This window comes from Heteronotia binoei, chromosome 10, assembly GCF_032191835.1.
Source record: "Heteronotia binoei isolate CCM8104 ecotype False Entrance Well chromosome 10, APGP_CSIRO_Hbin_v1, whole genome shotgun sequence".
Lineage (NCBI taxonomy): Eukaryota > Metazoa > Chordata > Lepidosauria > Squamata > Gekkonidae > Heteronotia > Heteronotia binoei.
In genome coordinates this window covers 16,240,342-16,259,941 of record NC_083232.1, presented here as the reverse complement: position 1 = coordinate 16,259,941, position 19,600 = coordinate 16,240,342, and the positions used below count along the sequence as shown (strand labels likewise).

The 19,600-nt window shown below is 47.8% G+C and overlaps 1 protein-coding gene across 3 annotated transcripts in view; it reads left to right on the top strand.

The window, feature by feature from the left end:
* Positions 1 to 19,600, top strand: part of PRKAG2 (protein kinase AMP-activated non-catalytic subunit gamma 2) — a 345,959-nt gene that overhangs the window by 110,598 nt on the left and 215,761 nt on the right. For 2 of the 3 annotated variants that reach the window (XM_060248010.1, XM_060248009.1), the window contains exon 2: positions 6,502 to 6,573. The exons of the other annotated variant lie outside the window; for it this stretch is intronic. In XM_060248010.1, coding sequence (XP_060103993.1) covers positions 6,502 to 6,573 — 72 coding nt within the window. The remainder of the gene's footprint in view (positions 1 to 6,501; positions 6,574 to 19,600) is intronic. 3 annotated transcript variants of the gene reach the window in all.

Below are 19,600 nucleotides of genomic sequence, written 5' to 3'. Positions count from 1 at the left end.
TGTGACAGTAAAAAAGCAGCATTATTTGCTGGCAGAGAAGCTGTGGCTCATGGGTAGCGTACCGTGTTTGTCTTGAGAAGGTTTCAAGTGCGGTCCCTGTGACCTACGTTGTAAAGATGCAGGGAATGGGAAAGACCTTCCCTGAGACCCTGCCAGCCAGAGGAGAAGATACTGGGTTAGAGACAGGGGCGGAATTCTAGCAGGAGCTCATTTGCATATTAGGCCATGCCCCCTGATGTAGCCAGTCCCCCAAGAGCTTACAAAAAAGAGCCTTGTAAGCTCTGGGAGGATTGGCTACATCAGGGAGGTGTGGCCTAACATGCAAAGGAGCTCCTGCTAGAATTCCACCCCTGGTTAGATATATTCAGTGATCTGGCTCTTTGCGGGATGGCAGTTGAGCCAAATATATGGAAAGCAGAGCCAAGTATGTCTCCACACATGGATTTCATAATCAAGGCTTTAAGGATTCCTGTGGTATAGGTTAGGCTGAGAGATTGTGCCTGGCCTGGGGTCACTCAGTGTACTTCCGTCGGCCCTGACTTGGACAGCCCCAGCAAGCCTGATCTCGTCAGATCTCATAAGAACATAAGAGAAGCCATGTTGGATCAGGCCAATGGCCCATCCAGTCTAACATTCTGCATCACACAGTGGCTAAAAAAACCAGGTGCCATCAGGAGGTCCATCAGTGGGGCCAGGACACTAGAAGCCCAGAAGCTAAGCAGGGTCGACTCTGGCAAGTACTTGGATGGGAGACCTCCTTGGAATACCAGCAGTCGGGAGGACAAGGGCAGGCTTTATTCAGCCACCTCAATGAATATCCTCCAGGCCCCCAGTAGAGGTCAGTCACCAGAGGTCACCATGACTTCCAGGTGTGCACACTCACTCACATGCACATATAAATAAAAAAAGAGTTCCCATGGCATGAGTGGAGATTCGAACCTGAGTCTTCCAGCACTCTCTTAACCACTACACCACGTTGGCTTTTAGTATACTAAAGGCCTGTCAAGAGTGATAAGGAAGAGGCTTGGAGGCTCCAGTTCTAACCTCACCCCGCCCCACTCCATTTTGCTATCCTTTTCTTCTCTTCTTTCCTTTCTCATTTTTCTGATCATTATGACATCACAGAACTCATGGAGATGTTCTTAGAACATCCACCTCCTAGCTGCCTTGCCCATGGTGCCGCAGTTGTGGTTGTCACATTGAAGCAATGCTGGTCTGTTGGAAAGATGTCCCATACAAGAGTAAGTTCTTGGCTGCAGAGCGGAGCTTCATATTACATCTTTTAGTCCTGTGGTTATTTCAAAGGCTTTTTTTTAGATTGGTAGAGCTACGTTTTAACCCATCCCCCTTGTGACGTGCCACCCACCCTCACCTCCAAGATATTTATGGGGGAAACCTATAGTAAGAACAATTGTATGTCATTACGTCATAACCAGCTCAAGGTGACCCCAGGACCACTGGGTTTCCAAGGCATGAGATGTTCCAGGGTCCCCTGCCTTTGCATAGCAATCCTGGACTTCATTGGTGGTCTCCTATGCAAGGACTATCCATGGTTGACCTAGCTTAACTTCTGAGATCTTACAAGCTTGGACTAATCAGGGCTATTCTGTTTCTGAGAAAACTCATGGATGTGTGTGTGTGTTACGTGCTATCAAGTTGTTTCTGACTTATTTATTTATTTTATATCCCGCTCTCCCCACCAAAGGCAGGCTCAGGGTGGCTCACAAACCAAGGGTCGACACAAACACATTAGTGTGACCAATACAATAAGCAACAACAGAAACATAAAAACAATTTAAAACATTTGCATGTGCTACTATCATAATTTCAGGCAGCGATTTAAATTCTGGTGGTTAGCTATACTCAGAGGTCTCAAGATCGCCGTAGCTGTAGTGAAGCAGGCCGTCGGTGGTGTTCTTATGGGCCAGTCTCATTGCTGCAGATGTTAGCATTCACGTAAATGCCTGGCGGAACAGTGCCGTTTTGCAGGCCCTGCGGAACTGTAAGAGCTCTCGCAGGGCCCTAACCTCCTCCGGCAACTCATTCCACCAGCTAGGGGCAGCAACGGAAAAGGCCCTGGCTCTCATTATTTTGAGCTTCGCTTCTCTGATGCTGGGAATCGTCAATAGGTTTTTGAGACCCGGACCGAAGTGCTCGCTGAGGCATGTGCAAGAAAAGGCGGTCCCTAAGGAATGCAGGACCCTGGCCATATAGGGCTTTAAAGGTAATGAGCAGCACCTTGAAGCAAATCCGGTACCCTATCGGTAGCCACTGCAGTACTTTCAGCACAGGCTGCATGTGTTCCCTTAAAGGAACTCCCATTAACAGCCTGGCTGCAGCATTCTGCACTAGTTGAAGTCAGCAGATTTGGGACAAGGACAGCCCCATGTAGAGAGCATTACAGTAATCCACTCTCGAGGTGACCGTCGCATGGATCTCTGTTGCCAAGTCGTCACGTTCAAGAAAGGGGACCAACTGCTTTGCCATCTGTAGATGGTAAAAGGCTGACTTGGCCGTGGCAGCTACTTGGGCCTCCATTATTAAAGAGGGATCCAAGAGCACCCCTAAGCTTTTAACCTTGGGCGCCAGCATGAGCTGAGCTCTGTCGAAGGTCGGTAAACAGCGGCGGACAGATACAGGACCTCTGTCTTCATCGGATTTAATTTCAGTCTACTCAGCCTGAGCCACCCTGCCACAGCTTGCAATGCTGCGGACAGATCTTCCAGGGTGGAGACGGACTGGCTGTCCATCAGCAGATAGAGCTGGGTGTCATCTGCATACTGGTGACAACCCAGCCCATACCTCTGGGCAACCTGGGCGAGGGGACGCATGTAGATGTTGAATAACATCAGAGAAAGAACTGCTCCCTGCGGCACACCACATATAAGTGGGTGTCGTCGGAATAGTTCGTCTCCTAGCGGCACCCTCTGCCCCTGACCCTGGAGAAAGGAGGAAAGCCAGTTCAAGGCCAACCCCTGAATCCCAGCATCGGCGAGGCGACAGGTCAGTAGCTGATTGTCGACCGTGTCAAACGCCACCAACAGGTCTAGCCACAACAACTCTGCCGAGCCATCTCTATCCAGGTGCCTCTGTGAGGGCAACCAGAACCATCTCCATCCGGTAACCCAGACGAAAACCGGATTGATGTGGGTTAAGCACAGAAGCATCTGAAACTGCACTGCCACAGCCCTTTCAATGATCTTACTTAAGAATGGCAAGTTAGAATGAGTTATTGCACGCTCTGGAGCTGCGCAGATATCTAATGGACATTCTTGCTCAAGCAAATATAGTTATTTTCTAACAATTGCTGTTCGCAGTGTAAATACTGCGAACAGCAATTGTAAATACTTTCCAGTGACTCTTGTCTTCTCTTCATGTCACCAAAGTCCAATAGTCCTAGTTGAGTCATTTTAGCTTCTAGGGGGTGTTCAGGCTTGACTTGATCTAGAGCCCACTGATTTGTGTTTTTGGCAGTCCGCAGTATCTGTAAAACTCTCCTCCAACACCACATTTCAAATCACCTTTTTTCCTGTCAGCTTTCTTCATTGTACTACCTATAAGTACCCCTTTTTTTTCCTGAGAGGGAAGTAAAAACAGCTTGGAGATAATGATTTTCAGGGAGGGGCACCGGACAGGCAGAACCATGAAAAAGTTCTCTCCGTGCATACCTGGCTGGTCTCTCCCTTATTATGACAGCCTCTCTGGCTACAGTTTGTAAGAAGGAAAGAAACGGTCTTTTGAAGTGATGATGCAATTCAACAGAATGCGGATCACTGCCCGGAGATTTCTCCTTATTCTTCTGCTTCTGTGGTGGCAACCAATCGGCATCCCTCAAAAGACCAGGTTTGGATTAGGGTCCTCCAGTTGCTTGAGGAAAGGTAATTTGGGTTGAGAAGGAAGGGGGCTCACCCACTGCCACCCCCGGGGTCATCAAGGCCTAGTGAGGACTGAGGAGCCAGCTTTGGAAGTCCAAACCGCTGGCCTGTACCCAGGGCCAACTGCTTGGCACCTTTGGCAGAGCTAACTTCTGGTATTTCTGACTCTGCACTGATAACGTCACCAAGTCACATGGGGGCCTCCCAATTTAGCACCCCCAGAAGGCCGGTGTCCTAGGCGATCGCCTAGTTTGCCTAGTGGTAGGCCCAATCCTACTTGTACTCTGTGCTGCCTCCTAACTGGCAGTTCTTAAAGGAGGACATACCGCCTACCTACAGGTTGTTCATTAACTGTGAAAATCCATTTGACGACAAGCAGCAGGGGGAGGACTGCAAGAGCAGTTTATTGTCCTTAATTAAGGACGGCTGGGCGTATTTGTCTCCTCAGTATAATTCCCGTAGATCACTCCAAGCTTGTCTGAGTTTCCCCCTCACCTTTCAATGCAAACACCATTTCTAGCTTTTGGTTAAGTGTTGTGAATTAATTTAATAAGGGCATAGTTCCGGCTAATGAAGTGGGAGACCAAAAAAAAGTATAGTCTCCTTTGAACTTAATTTAAAACTGTTGCACAGATGATTCCGAATGCTTTCTGTCTCCTGTGGGGCGTGAAGATGGCTAGCAGAATTGAGCCTAACAGATGCTTGACTTGTGTTGTGTGTGTGCGCAGTTGAGGAGTATGAAATATCGGGGACTCTGTCAGGAAACCAGATGGAACATCCAGGTTATTCTTCTCCGCTCGCTTGCTGGAGAGAGATGCAGCCTAGAACCTTCTAGAAAGAGAATGAACTGAAAGAAAGGGGGAGGAGACTCCAGCTGTCTTCAGAGCCCAGCAGAGATTTCTCAAGTGTCATATCTGAGGGAACATAAATGGATTCAGAACTACTGTCTGGAAAAGCAGAGGAAGCTGCAGTGTGGATGAGGGCTGTGGATAATTTTGGTTCTGAGGAACCAAAATGATGAGGGAAAAGATTCAGTTGTACCGTGAATGAATAGGCAAACCTAGGTGTTGGTAAGAACCATTAAGTCACCTTGAATAGAGCAGAGACTTCGTGAAATACACACCACAGTGACTGTAAGGGAGAGATCAGCTTAGAGTCAGCTGATAAGTTAAAGCAAGTTATTGACTTAAGTTTTGCCAGGAACTGTCCGATTTTTTGTTTGCCAGAGCTGCTGAGTCACCCCAATTAACAGCTGAGCTGGAGGAGGCAAAGGAAGCCAGTGGGTCAACTCTTTTTCTTGGCTTCCAAAATAAAGAGGGGGAGAAAAAAGGGTTTTATTATCGCGTGTGCCTGGTGGAGGGAGGAAGTCCTCCTACCCTTCCAGTCTGGATTTATTTGATTTTTAACCTATTTGTTGTCGTTTGTAAACTTCTAAAGGCACTCCAATTTTCTCTGCCTGGCTAGCAAGGGTAAAATCCGGTAAAAGTTATACTGTCCAAAAGATAGTTAAAACAATATCACGGAAAAGCAGTGAATAGAAGCAAAATTGGTCAAATATTCATATTTCCAGCCTTTGCCTGGAAATATAATGGCCCTTGTGGAGTACAATAGTCAAATACTCAGCTACTGGTTCCGTCAATCTGGGAGATTTAAGAACATAAGAACATATGAACGAGGTGTCATCAGGAGGTCCATCAGTGGGGCCAGGACACTAGAAGCCTTCCCACTGTGCCCCCCCCACAAGCACCAAGAATACAGAGCATCACTGCCCCAGTCAGAGAGTTCCATCTATACCTTGTGCCTAATAGCCACTGATGGACCTCTGCTCCAGATGTTTATCCAATCTCCTCTTGAAGCTGGCTATGCTTCCACCACTGCCACCACCTCCTGTGGCAGTGAATTTCATGTGAATTCCACCCTTTGGGTGAATCACCTTTTTGGGTGAAAAGTACTTTCTTCTATCCGTTCTAACCCGACTGCTCGGCAACTTCATTGAATGTCCACAATTCAATGAAAGATTATCAGCAAGTAAATACTGGGTAATTCTTTCTGGAGGGCTAGAAAAATTAGGGATAACAGGGCCAAGAAGATGCTGATGAATCTTACGAAACAAAGGGCAACAAAGTAAAATATGAATAACTGAATCAGGTTCCAATAAACAGTATTTACATACTTTGTTTTCAATGGGAACAGTATGGTGTCTGCCTGAAAGAACAGCTAAGAGGAAAATATTCAATCTAGCAAGCATAAAAAACCGAAACAGTCTTGGGTTAGTAAGATTTTTCATGTAAGCAGGGCTTTTTTTGTAGCAGGAACTCCTTTGCATATCAGGCCACACCCCCTGATGTAGTCAGTCCTCCTGGAGCTTCCAGTAGGGCCTGTACTAAAGAGCCCTGTAAGCTCCTGGAGGATTGGCTACATAGGAGGGGTGTGGCCTAATATGCAAAGGAGTTGTTGCTACAATAAAAGGTTCTGCATATAAGCAACTCCTCGCCCTGTAGTGGGCAAGGCTACCTAATACTTTTAACTAGGGGTTGAACCTGGGACGTTCTGCATGGGGCAGAGGTTCTCTGTGACTGAGCCACAGCTCCTTAAAGACTCTGTTTTTCCTTCTCTTTTGCTTTAGGATCTTAGCTCATTTGCAATGCCGTTCCTGGACGGAGATGTGGACAGTTCAGAGAAACATGCCTCGCGAAAGGTAGGCGACTCAAGATTTCTCCCCACTTGCTCAGTACCTCTAGCATCAAAAGCAGATTGTGTGTGGGCTTTCAGAGCCAGGTTGTGCGCAGGTGAGACAGACCACAGTCTTGCAGATGCCCAGCCGGTTCACGCGACAGTTTTCATGAAGAAGGTCTCTGTGAGGTTCACATCTTTTAAATCTGATGGTGAGATAAAGTGACCTTGAACAATCAGGACTTCTGAGAGGTTGAGAGTTGATAGGATCACCATCTTCAAGTACTCGAAGGGCTGTCATGTAGGGGATGGTGTGGAATTGTTTTCTGTGGCCCCAGAAGGTAGGACCAGAACCAACAGGTTGTAATTAAATCAAAAGAGTTTCCGGCTCAACATTAGGAAGAACGTCCTGACTGTTAGAGCGATTCCTCAGTGGAACAGGCTTCCTCAGGAGGTGGTTGGCTCTCCTTCCTTGGAGGTTTTTAAACAGAGGCTAGATGGCCATCTGACAGCAATGAAGATCCTGTGAATTTAGGGGGAGGTATTTGTGAGTTTCCTGTATTGTGCATGGGGTTGGAATAGATTAGGGATCGTTTTGTAGAAAAATAGGTGGTTATTTCTTTGTAACCATTTATAACTAATCTCTCTACCCTGGCTAATGAAAGGCCTCTCTGTATACGTTCCTTGGTGCAGTTTTGAAGGTCAGAGACTTAACTTTCAGGTCCCTTAACTTTCAGGTCTCTAAAAACAACTTCTGAACTGGTGGTGGGGTGGGGTGGGGGGAGAACACCTGTCTGGGAAAATCTATTGAATTATATTTGTGCCTAACTGCTTGGCACTTTTAGCATCTTAATTGTTACGTAGCTAGTGCGCATAGTAACGGTATAAATTTATTGCTTAACTCTGGGGGGCAGGGTCAGTTCTAACAAAGAAAGTCTTGACTGTGAACACGGCACTCATTTAATAAAAGCCTTATTTGATTCATCTCAGAGAGGCTGAGTCAATGAGAACTGCGCAGAACTTGACAACAGCGAGCCAAAATCCAACCTAAGCCATGTGGCCCATCAGCATGAATGCTGGGTGGAACAGCTGTTGGCCAGACAGTTCCAACGTTCTGTGCTGAAACCCTTCCATCTTCTTGTGTTTTTAATAGATTACCCAGAAAAGACAGTGTGGCGGGCATTTGCTTCACTTCTAGAATTCAGACTGACAATATTAGCGTTTTTGCATAAATAGGTCTTTTGGTCAAAGGTTTTCAAAGGAAACTTTGAGGAAGGATTTGCCGAGCATGAATTTATGCAGAAGAGCAAAGTGTGCATCAGAGATTATGCAGCTGAATATTCCCTCCAGAAACTCTCATTTCTGTTGAGCCAATTTTGTAGCATTAGGCTGCTGGTGGCTTTTCTTTTCAGAAAAGAGTTGTGTGCTTTCCTTTTTAATGTAAGCATCTGGTCGCTCGTAACAGTACTGATGTGGGTACTATCCTGGCTTTTAAATGGCTTCATAGGCTTTCTGTTTATTCTGAATTTTAATATGAAGTTTTTTTAAAAAAAATTCCCTTTTGTTCTTCATTGCCAAGATTCTCTTATGCTTTGTTGCTGATTTTGTTGGTGGATTGCATTGTTAAATTTTTTTAATGCATTGTTAAAGAGACAGGTCAGTGTTCTCATTAAGCTTTTCTCAGCCACCTGGAAGATTAGATGCCTCCTTTGCAGAGTGGTAAAGCTGCAGTACTGCAGTCCTAAGCTCTGCTCATGACCTGAGTTCGATCCCAGCAGAAGCTGGGTTCAGGTAGCCGGCTCCAGGTTGACTTCCATCCTTCTGAGGTCGGTAAAATGAGTACCCAGCTTGGTGGGGGGGAAATGTAGATGACTGGAGAAGGCAATGGCAAACCACCCCATAAAAAGTCTGCCGTGAAAACGTTGTGAAAGCAACGTCACCCCAGAGTCGGAAGATGATATTGGATTTATATCCCACCCTCCACTCCGAATCTCAGAGTCTCAGAGCGGCTCACAATCTCCTTTCCCTTCCTCCCCCACAACAGACACCCTGTGAGGTGGTTGGGGCTGGAGAGGGCTCTCACAGCAGCTGCCCTTTCAAGGACAACCTCTGCCAGAGCTATGGCTGACCCAAGGCCATTTCAGCAGGTGCAAGTGGAGGAGTGGGGAATCAAACCTGGTTCTCCCAGATTAGAGTCCACACACCTAACCACTACACCAAACTGGAAATGACTGGTGCTTGCACCTTTACCTCGACTGGTGCTTGCACCTTTACCTTTTTGCTTTCAAATGCAAGGTACCGGGAGTTGAGAAAAGTTGCTGGTAGACTCAGCTGCTGACTGCATTCTTCCATTGCTTTTCCAAGGATGCTGTGTTTTCATTGAAGAGGGCAGCATCATTCCCTCCCCCCTTCGCCTCTTTAATATGCAGAAAGCATGTTCACACTTTGCTCTGAACTACAGAGGCTTAATCCAAATGCCTTGAGAGTGTAGCTAATGGCTGTGACTCACTCAGGCCAAGGGAATAAAGTGTTCCCTCTTGGGGAGGGGGAAGGAGAATGAGGTGGAAAAGCAGGCTGTGTTGATGAACGGTAAATGGCACAATGGGGAAGTTTCCTTGGGCTAAGTTACAACGACAGATCCATGTGGGCAGCAGCCCTGTTGGTCGGAAGCCGTAGAACAAAGTAGGAGTCAAGTGGCACCATTAAGACCAACCAAGTTTTATTCAGAACGTAAGTTTTCGTGTGCTCCAAGCACACTTCATTAGATGAGGAATCAGGTACAGTGAGCAGGGCTACATATAGCTGGTAGGCAGTGGTTTAGAATGCAAAATGGTACAAAGTTAAGATCCAGTGATAGAAAAGCAAAATTAACAAACTGAGCAAAACTTTGATCTGGGTAGCATGAGCATGACATTCTCACATTTTGACATATTAATGTTTTATTGCTTTCGCATGCTCATGCTACCCAGATCAAAGGTTTGCTCAATTTGTTAATTTTACTATTCTGTCATTGGATCTTAAATTTGTACCATCTTGCATTCTAAACCATTGCCTATCAGCTATATATAGCTCTGCCCTCTGTACCTGATTCCTCGTCTGATGAAATGTGCTTAGAGCATACGAAAGCTTACGTTCTGAATAAAACTTTGTTGGTCTTAAAGGTGCAACTTGACTCCTACTTTGTTTTACAATGACAGAGCAGTTGATTCAGGTTGGCATCTGCAGGAATGGACTACCACAGGGGTGGCCAACGGCAGCTCTCCAGATGTTTTTTGCCTACAACTCCCATCAGCCCCTGCCAGCATGGCCAATGGCTGGGGCTGATGGGAGTTGTAGACAAAAAACGACTGGAGAGCTACCATTGGCCACCCCTGGACTATCAAGATGTGGCAGAAGTCTAAGTAGGGAGCAAAGGAGTCAGGCCTGAAGTGTGGGCATGAGACCAGGGTCATTTGTGAGATGTCAGGACCATGGAGAGCTCACTGGGGGCTAGATTCTGATTGGTCAGTAGGCAAGGAGCCCAGGCAGTCGGCACAACTGGAGAAGACCAAGGTTCAAATCTCAACACTGGTGTAATGCTAACTGATTGTCTTGTAGCCTTGCTACCATACAGGGCTGTTGTGTGTATAAAACTGGAGGCAGAGAAACTACGTGTGGTCTCTAGCCTTCTTTGAAGAAGAATGGGATAAATATCCACTGTATTTTTATTGTGCCTTTTCCCCGCGGGGCTCTCGGCTGTGTACGTGGTTCCCCCTTTTGCCTCCACAAAGCCCTGTAGGTTCGACTCAGAGGAAGCGATTGGCCCAAGTTCATCTAATGAGCTTCATGGTTGCATGGAGATTTTGAAATTGGGCTTCGCAGATCCGGTGTGCGACCACCATATCCCACTCACTCTGTAACAAACTGATAGATTTTTTTAAAAAAATGGTTACAACTTTTCCACCTGGAATTGCATCTCTGGTAGTGCCCTCGCTGAAACTTAGCTGAACGCTGCCTTGCTCATTAGGGTAAATTACTGCTGAAACTTGAAATAAGAAACACAGGGCATTTCTGTAGGAAAAACCCAGCAGGAACTCATTTGCAAGGAGTCATCGAAACGGTCCCTCATGTTCTTTTGGACCGCCCTTTTTATAGCAGTCCACGTGCAAGACATCTAGATGCACTGCTTTCTGACCATCAAGACCTTTCTGACAATGCCAAGGTTCGTTTTTTACTCCATGGGAAACACAACTCTGTCACTAGTCACGTTGCTTGCTTTTTACAGGTTGCGATCCAAATCAGAGAGGCTTTTACTCATGCATAGCCCACAGCTATTTTATGTCATTTAACTTTTGCTGGTTTTTTAAGGTTTTATTATATTCTATAGTGTCCCTGTTGGTTTTAAAGTATACTGTATTCTTGTATTAATGCCAATAAAGGTCTATGGTATGGTATGGAACTCCATTTGCATATTAGGCCATGCCCCTGACATCACCATTGTTTTTCACATGGCATTTTGTAGGGAAAAGCCCAGCAGGGGCTCATTTGCATATTAGGCCACATCCCTAACACCACCGTTGCTTTTTTTTAAAAAAAGAATAGGTATATGCATATTAGGCCACACCCACTGACACTAAGCCAGCTGGAACTGCGTTCCTGCTTTAAAAACACCCCTGCATTCTGCCATGGCAGTGCTCTTTGCCTCTTGGGGCCAGCTTTAAGAAACATACCAGGGAAGACAGCTGTCTGGCGGTTTCACAAAATCCCATTTGATTTGTGAAGCAGGATTTTCCTGAAGTTTGCAGAGCTGACTCACTCCCTTTGCAGCGGAACAGCAAGCAACGGTACCTTTCAGAAGCCCGACGTCTCCGGTCTTTGGATACCAAACTGGTTATTAAGCAGGGCTCCCTGCCAGGGCTTCTAAACTCTGTGGATTTTGTGTGTGTGCGTATTTTTCCCCCCACGGTGCTATTGAATTCTGCCTTCTCATCACTGGATGAAAAAAACCTTTGTCCACCCCAGGCAGGGCAGTAGACAATTTAATCTTGTCGTGGGTCAAAGGCTAGAATGGGAATAAGGCGCTGTTTGATCAGAGAATTGCTCCGTGCAGATGAAGCTGCCTTTTTGTCTCTCTGTCAAGGACTTCTTGGCTCGTCTCTTCCCTCTCGCTTGTAAATTTCACCTTGCAAATTGATTTTGGAAAGCAGCCAGGGTTCCGTTCCTTCTCTCATCCCAGATCCAAACAAGGCTCAGAGCACAACCCTTTGTATCTTGACTCCAACATGTTGCTTTCGTTTGCAACCAGAGGGGAAAGTAATTTAGATTTCTTGTCTCTTTTTTTGGGAGGGTGGGGAGGGGACTCCAAGCAGAAGAAGGGGAGTGCCACTTTGGCCGCTTCCATGCTATTGTTGAGTACCAGTCTACTTTTTCACTCATGTTTTTTAAAGTGCAAAAAGCCATGAAAGAAGCTGTAGTAGAAGTCGAGTGGCAGATCTACTCAGTGCATTCCTCTCAGGCAGTTGTTCTGGTTAAAATCTGTCCCCTCCCAACTCCACCCCCTTCCTTATTGAAAATGCACAACATAATAGAAGTGGGCAAGGGCACATTAGCACAACCCATTAGCACAACTTATTTGCATATGCCACACACTCCTGACCTGGGGTCGCTTTGTAGAAAAATAGGTGGTGGAGCTCATTAGCATAACTCATTAGCATATCCCCCAGCCAAAAGCAACCCGATGCAAGAAAGGAAAGCCCCGGGCGAGCAAGGCCTACTTGGGTTGGCTAGAGATCCAGCCAGCCCAAGCAGGCCTCACTCAACTGGGGCTCTCTTGGACTGCCCCACCCAGTCAAAAGGTCAGCAAGCCACCCACCGCCCAAAATTACATAAGAAGTGGAGAAAGGATGGCGCGGGCTTCTCCAGGGGTTACGGAGGGCTGCTGGGGGCATGGCAAAGCCCCTGGTGGCTGGCTGGCTGCCCGCTCTCCTAATCCAGGGATTGTTATGCAGCTTCACCTACTATTCAGAGGACAAGGTAGGTGGGGAGGAAGAGGGGGGCCATCAGAAAGGTTCAGGAGCTGCACTTCTGTGAGCTCCTGCTGAATCAAAGGCCTGCCCCTGACATCTGATACACTGCCCCTGATACACTAAATTAGAACTGTCATAATAAAACCTTACTCCCATCCAGTGTTCCCTCTAAGCTGAGTTAGCGTGAGCTAGCTCACAATTTTTTAGCCTCCAGCTCACACACTTTTGTCTCAGCTCAGGAAAAATGGCCGCAGAGCAAACTCATTTATGCAGGAGCTCACCACTTTAATGCCAGCAGCTCACAAAGTAGAATTTTTGCTCACAAGACTCCACAGCTTAGAGGGAACATGGCTCCCATCATACATTTTAAATGACTTTCTCCTGTGTGGCCGCAATGGCATAATGAAGATTTCCATCCGTCTGCTTTATATGTTTTGGTTATTTTCCTATTTTTTGTGGGAGGGAAATATTAGAAAGTTTGTCAAATTTTAGAGTTCAGCAAAATTCTCACAGGGCGGTTGAATGATGGAGTCCAGAAGCAAGTATATGGGGAGGTGGGGGGGGAGAGGGGGGGGAGAAAGAAAGAGGTTCCGCAGCTCCACTTTTGTGAGCTCCTGCCCCAAATGAGGCCTGTAGAGAAGTATCCTTCGTTTTTCTCCTCAGTGAGGACCCAGAGTAGTTTATGACATCACTCTCCTCATTTTCTTATCACAACAACCACCCTGCAAGGTAGGCGAGGCTCAGAGGTAGCAACTGGTTTGAGGCCACTTGTCAACCTGTCGTGGAAGAGCAGGAATTCTCCCAGATCTTGCCATGCCCTGGATAGCCCAGACAAGCCTGATCTCATCAGATCTCAGAAGCTAAGCATTATGCCTTGAGCCATCTGAGCATTTTGCTGATGAGAAAATGAAAATGGAGACATTACGTCCTGCACAAGCCTTGGCTTTATGTCTTTAATGACATTATGAAATTTTTCTAAATCCTGTGCCTGAGGAAATTTTATTGAAACAGGAAGTGGAATACCGACTGTCCTGTTGGTTTAGGATGAAATCTTTCATGGGATTCAAGAAATTGCAGTTTACTTCATGTCATTGAAGTCCATACTGGAATCCAGACCATCATTAGGGATTTTTTTTCAGAGAATGGATTTTATCTTTTGTATATCTGTTTGTAATATGCAATTGTCAATTTACCTGTCGTTATTATAATAAATGTAATGAGTGTTTAGTAATTTTGGTCACAGTAACCAGTAGGTATAAGAGCCCCATGGTGCAGAGTGGTAAAAGTGCAATAATGCAGTCCTAAACTCTGCTCACGAGCTGAGTTCAATCCCGGTGGGAGCTGGGTTCAGGTAGCTGGCTCGAGGTTGACTCAGCCTTCCATCCTTCCGAGGTCGGTAAAATGAGTACCCAACTTGCTGGGGGGAAGTGTAGATGTCTGGGGGAGGCAATGGCAAACCACCCCGTAAAAAAGTCTGCTGTGAAAACGTGATGCGATGTCACCCCAGAGTCATAAACGACTGGTGCTTGCACAGGGGACTACCATTACCTTTTTTTAATCAGTAGGTTCAGTGTAGTCAGTTTCTTGCAGTGACCTTTCCTCATTGATTTTCTACCACCTGCAAGTTGGCAACCCAATTTTGAACTCTGGTTGCATCTACAGGCGGTTTGGTCAGCGTGGTACGTGCACATTTCTTGCTCAGAAATGAACCAGTTAAGAAACCCATTGGGCACTGCAAACCTGTGCATGGAATTTTAATATGGAATCTGAAAGCCAATATTGATTCCAAACTGGGAGGTACCTCTCTCTCGGCTTGGCTTCGCGAACGAAGATTTAAGAAGGGTGCAATAGTCCACGTTTGCTGCAGGCTCGCTGGTGGCTGACAAGACCAATGTGGGACAGGCAGGTCCGGCCACAGCGGCTGCAGGGAAAAGTCTGATTTAGGGTTGGTCCTGTAGCAGTGCGATTCTTCCTCAATCTCCTTTTGTCCTCAAGACCAGCTATGCGTGTGTTCTCAAAGGAAGAGACAGCCTGGTGGATGGTGTGCCTCCATGCTTTGCGATCTGAGGCTAGGTCAGACCACTGGTGATGGTTGATGTGACAGGTGCTAAGGGATTTCTTCAAGGAGTCCTTGTACCTCTTCTTTGGTGCCCCTCTATTTCGATGGCCGGTGGAGAGTTCGCCATACAGGGCAATCTTGGGAAGGCGGTGGTTTTCCATCCTAGAAATATGCCCCGCCCAGCGCAGCTGCGTCTTCAACAGCAGTGCCTCGATGCTGGTAACCTCTGCCCGCTTGAGGACTTCAGTGTTGGTCACAAAGTCACTCCAGTGGATGTTGAGGATGGTGCGAAGGCAGCGCTGATGAAAGCGCTCAAGGAGTCGCAGGTGATGACGGTATAAAACCCACGATTCGGAGCCATAGATGAGGGTTGTCATCACAACCGCTTTGTAAACATTGATCTTTGTGCCTTTTTTCAGATGCTTGTTGTTCCACACTCTTTTGTGCAGTCGGCCAAATGCACGGTTTGCCTTTGCCAGCCTGTTGTCAATCTCCTTGTCTATCTTGGCATCTGAGGAGATGATGCACCCCAGGTAGCTGAACTGCTGGACTGTCTTCAGAACTGATTCACCCACAGTGATGCAGGGAGGGTGATAATCTTCCTGGGGTGCAGGCTGGTGGAGAACTTCTGTCTTCTTCAGACTAACTTCTAGGCCGAATAGCTTGGCAGCCTCTGCAAAGCAGGACGTCATATGCTGCAGAGCTGATACCGAGTGGGAGACGAGTGCAGCATCATCAGCAAACAGTAGCTCTCGGGTGAGTTTTTCCATTGTCTTGGAGTGTGCCTTTAGTCGCCTCAGGTTGAACATGCTGCCATCGGTGCGATAGCGGATGTAGACACCATCGTCCTCATCTAGATCTACTGCGGCTCTTTGAAGCATCATGCTAAAGAAGATCGTAAAGAGAGTTGGCGCGAGAACGCAGCCTTGCTTTACACCTGTGCCTATTGGGAAGGGCTCCGAGAGGTCGTTGCAGTGTCTGACTTGGCCTCGCTGGTCTTCGTGTAGCTGGATGATCATGCTGAGGAACCTTGGGGGATATCCTAAACGTTCCAAGATTTGCCACAGGCCTTTCCTGCTAACGGTATCGAAAGCTTTGGTAAGGTCGACAAAAGTCACATACAGACCCTTGTTCTGTTCCCTGCATTTCTCTTGGAGCTGCCTGAGAACAAATACCATGTCGGTGGTGCTCCTGTTAGCTCTGAAGCCGCACTGGCTCTCTGGGAGGAGTTCTTCTGCAATGGTGGGCACCAGTCTGTTCAGGAGTATTCTGGCAAGGATTTTGCCTGCGATGGAGAGCAGGGTTATCCCCCGGTAGTTGGAGCAGTCTGACTTTTCCCCTTTGTTCTTGTATAGGGTGATGATGATTGCATCGCGAAAGTCCTGTGGTAATTTGCCTTGTTCCCAGCAGGTGACAAGTACTTTGTGAAGTGAGCTATGTAGTACTGTGCCCCCATGCTTCCAGATCTCTGGTGGAATTCCATCAACTCCTGCTGCCTTGCCACTTTTCAGTTGCTTGATGGCTTTAACAGTCTCTTCTAGGGTGGGGATCTCACCCAACTCTGTTTTCACCGGTTGAAGTGGGGTGAGGTGGATTGCTGAATCTTGAACTACGCGGTTGGCACTGAAGAGAACCTGAAAATACTCCAACCACCGGTTCAGTATGGATGCCTTGTCTGTGAGGAGCACTTGGCCGTCTGCACTATGCAAGGGACTCTGAGCCTGATATGATGGACCATATACTGCCTTCAGGGCTTCGTAGAACCCTCTTAAATCACCAGTGTCTGTACACAGCTGGGTTCTCTCTGCAAGCTTGGTCCACCACTCGTTCTGAATGTCTCGAAGCTTGCGCTGGAGGTTGCTACATGCAGCGCGAAAGGTTGCTTTTTTCCCAGGACAGGAGGGCTGAGCAAGATGTGCTTGGTAGGCAGATCTCTTTTTTGCCAGTAATTCTTGGATCTCTTGATTGTTCTCATCAAACCAGTCCTTGTTCTTCCTTGTGGAGAACCCGAGGACTTCTTCAGAGATCTGCAGGACGGTAGTTTTTAGGTGTTCCCAGAGTGCTTCAGGAGAAGGGTCTGTGGGGCAACTGAGGTCCTCAATTCTTGACTGGAGTTTTGCCTGGAAGGCAGCTTTAACTTCGGCTGACTGGAGGCTGCCAACCTGAAACTTCCTCCGAGGGATACCTCCTCTCCTGGGTGTGGGTTTAAAGTGAAGACGGAGATTGCAGCGTACAAGACGATGATCCGTATGACATTCTGCGCTGGGCATTACTCGGGTGTGTAAGACATCTCGAAGGTCTCTCTGGCGCACCAGAATGTAGTCGATAAGGTGCCAATGCTTGGACCGTGGGTGCATCCAGGTTGTCTTCAGACTGTTCTTCTGCTGGAAGATAGTGTTGGTGATGGTGAGCTGGTGCTCCATGCAGAATTCTAGCAGGAGGCGCCCGTTGTCATTGCAGTTGCCAATGCCGTGTTTGCCAAGTACTCCTTTCCAGGCTTCCGAGTCTTTACCTACTCTGGCATTGAAGTCGCCAAGGATGATCACCTTGTCCTCTGTAGGGGTCTTCCGTACGAGGTTGCGTAGATCAGCATAGAACTTGTTCTTTTCTGCAGGATCTGCTTGAAGGGTTGGGGCATACACACTGAAGAGTGTTGCATGCTGCTTGTTTTGAAGTGGGAGGCGCATGGACATGATGCGATCTGAGTGACCTGTTGGAAGGTTTTCGAGTTTGGAGGCAATGGAGTTCCTGACCATGAAGCCAACGCCAGAAAGACGGCTCTCAGCCTTTGACTTACCCGCCCAGTAGAGGGTATAGCCAGCACCGTGTTCTTGAAGACTACCTTCCTTAGGGAAACGGACCTCACTGAGAGCTGCTATGTCGATATTCAACCTGAGAAGTTCGTGGGCAACTAGAGCAGAGCGTCGTTCAGGGCGACCACTGCCTACTGTGTCAAGCATGGTTCTGATGTTCCAACACGCAAGCTTTAGTCTTTGCACACTTTGTGAGGCAGGTGCATGCCTTTTCTTTGTTGTTATTTTTCGACCGCAAGTAAGGATGCCCGTTGACCGCGGCTAGCCAACTGGGGTGGGGGAGACGAGCTTTGTTTAGGCCACCTTTTCTAGGCCCCTCTCCGTGTGGAGCAAGCAGTGCTGTCCCTAGATAAGGCTGCTTGGTCGTTCAGGGTGCTGCCGAAAGATGCTTTCGTCTCCGGGTTAGCATCAGGCGACCAATATCCTGAACCGCCTACATGCAGGATCGGGACTGCGGCTTCCAGTGGCACCTTCCACCTGCCGTTTCGCCCCTTGCCTATCGCTGCAGGACTTGATGCGTTGTGGGTTGTGTGTGTGGATATGCCCTTCAGGCCTGCGCAGAGGAATTTTTTAGGTGAAGCGCAGTGTGCGCGGTACTGGCTCCACCCTTTCACCTGGGGGTCATCTGCCATGGCCCAGTAAGCCGGGACGCCGGCAGTGAGTCCTCCAGGTGGTAGGTGTTACATTAACGAGCTCTATCTGCCCGGGTTTGATGTTAGAGTTTTCCTTCTCTTAGGCTGACGAAGTTGGTGGGCCCAGCCTGCCCATCCGGTTATACCGCCGGACAATTCGGTCGCACCATGACGTAGCAAACTCTGTGAAAACGGGGGGGACCAGCGAGAAGGTGTTGCTACGGATGCAGTAATGCAGGAGAGGCCATTGCAGTGACCATCTGCCAGGCATAGCCAGACAGTGACCACGCGGCGTTCACTACACCGGGAGAGGAGAGGCTATGTATTGCGCATGCACTTTCCCTGGGGGGGTAGGATTCCCAGAGGGAGCCCACCCTCTACATGGCAGCAGATGAATGGCTGGGTGGAGAGCACTCCCTAAACGGGCATGTCCCTCACAAAGTCCCGCTCCTTCATTGGGCCTGCCGTTTTGCCACTGCTCTCGCTCTCTCTGCGACCCCCAGTCCCCAGAGGGGAGTGTTCCCCAGGACTAGTGGTGGTTGACCAACCATGCCAGCCTCTGACATGGTCCTGATCCCAGGGGATGAAATAACAGAGCAGGGGTGACCAAACGTGGTTAACGTAAGAGCCACTTAGAATAAATGGCAGATGTTTGAGAGCCACAAGATGTGAACATCAGATGTTTGAGAGCCGCAAGACAGGAAGGGAGGGAGGGAGGATGGAAGGAAGGGAGAAAGGAAGGAAGGGAAATAGATAGGTAGGGAGGGAGGGAGAGGTGGAAACAAAACAACTGTAACTTTAAATGCATTCTCCAAGCTGCTGGCTGGCTTGGATTGGAGAAGTGATTTAAAGAGAGAAATGCCTTCTCTGAGCCAGCTGATAGGGCTGTGGGGGATTCAAGAGCCACACAATATGTGTGAAAGAATTACATGTGGCTCCCAAGCCACAGTTTGGCCACCCCTGTAACAGAGGAATATGTGCTGACCCGCACTGCTTCTCTCCAACCACTAGATGGCTCTGCCTTCCTCCTTTCCTTCTAGACGATCTTTTCACCCCACTGACCTCCCCCGACACAGAATATGTTGCCACAGATAAATAGCCCATTTAATCTTACATCTGTCTGGAATGGTGACTTGTGTAACTGAGTATTATCGTGGACGACTGTAATGGCATCCGTTTGCGGGGGAGTATTCCGCAAGGGGGCAGTTTCCTCACCCCAGATGGCAGCAGTCTTACTGCCTCTTGACACGAAGACGGATGGCATCCCCCCTCAAGTAATCTGGCAAATGCAATTGTTGTTCCTGTTTGTTTGCAGGAAGGATCAATCTTTCCCTTTCCGCTGTCACATTAAAAGGCCTGCTTCAAAATGTACCTCGGGAAAGGAATACCAACCTGATAGACCAGCCCTAGTCTGTCATCTCGCTTCATCTCAAAGTCACCTGCCTGTCATGCTGTGAGTGCAAAAAGCAGGGGTGGAATTCTAGCAGGAGCGCCTTTGCATATTAGGCCACACCCTCCTGATGTAGCCAATCCTCCGAGAGCT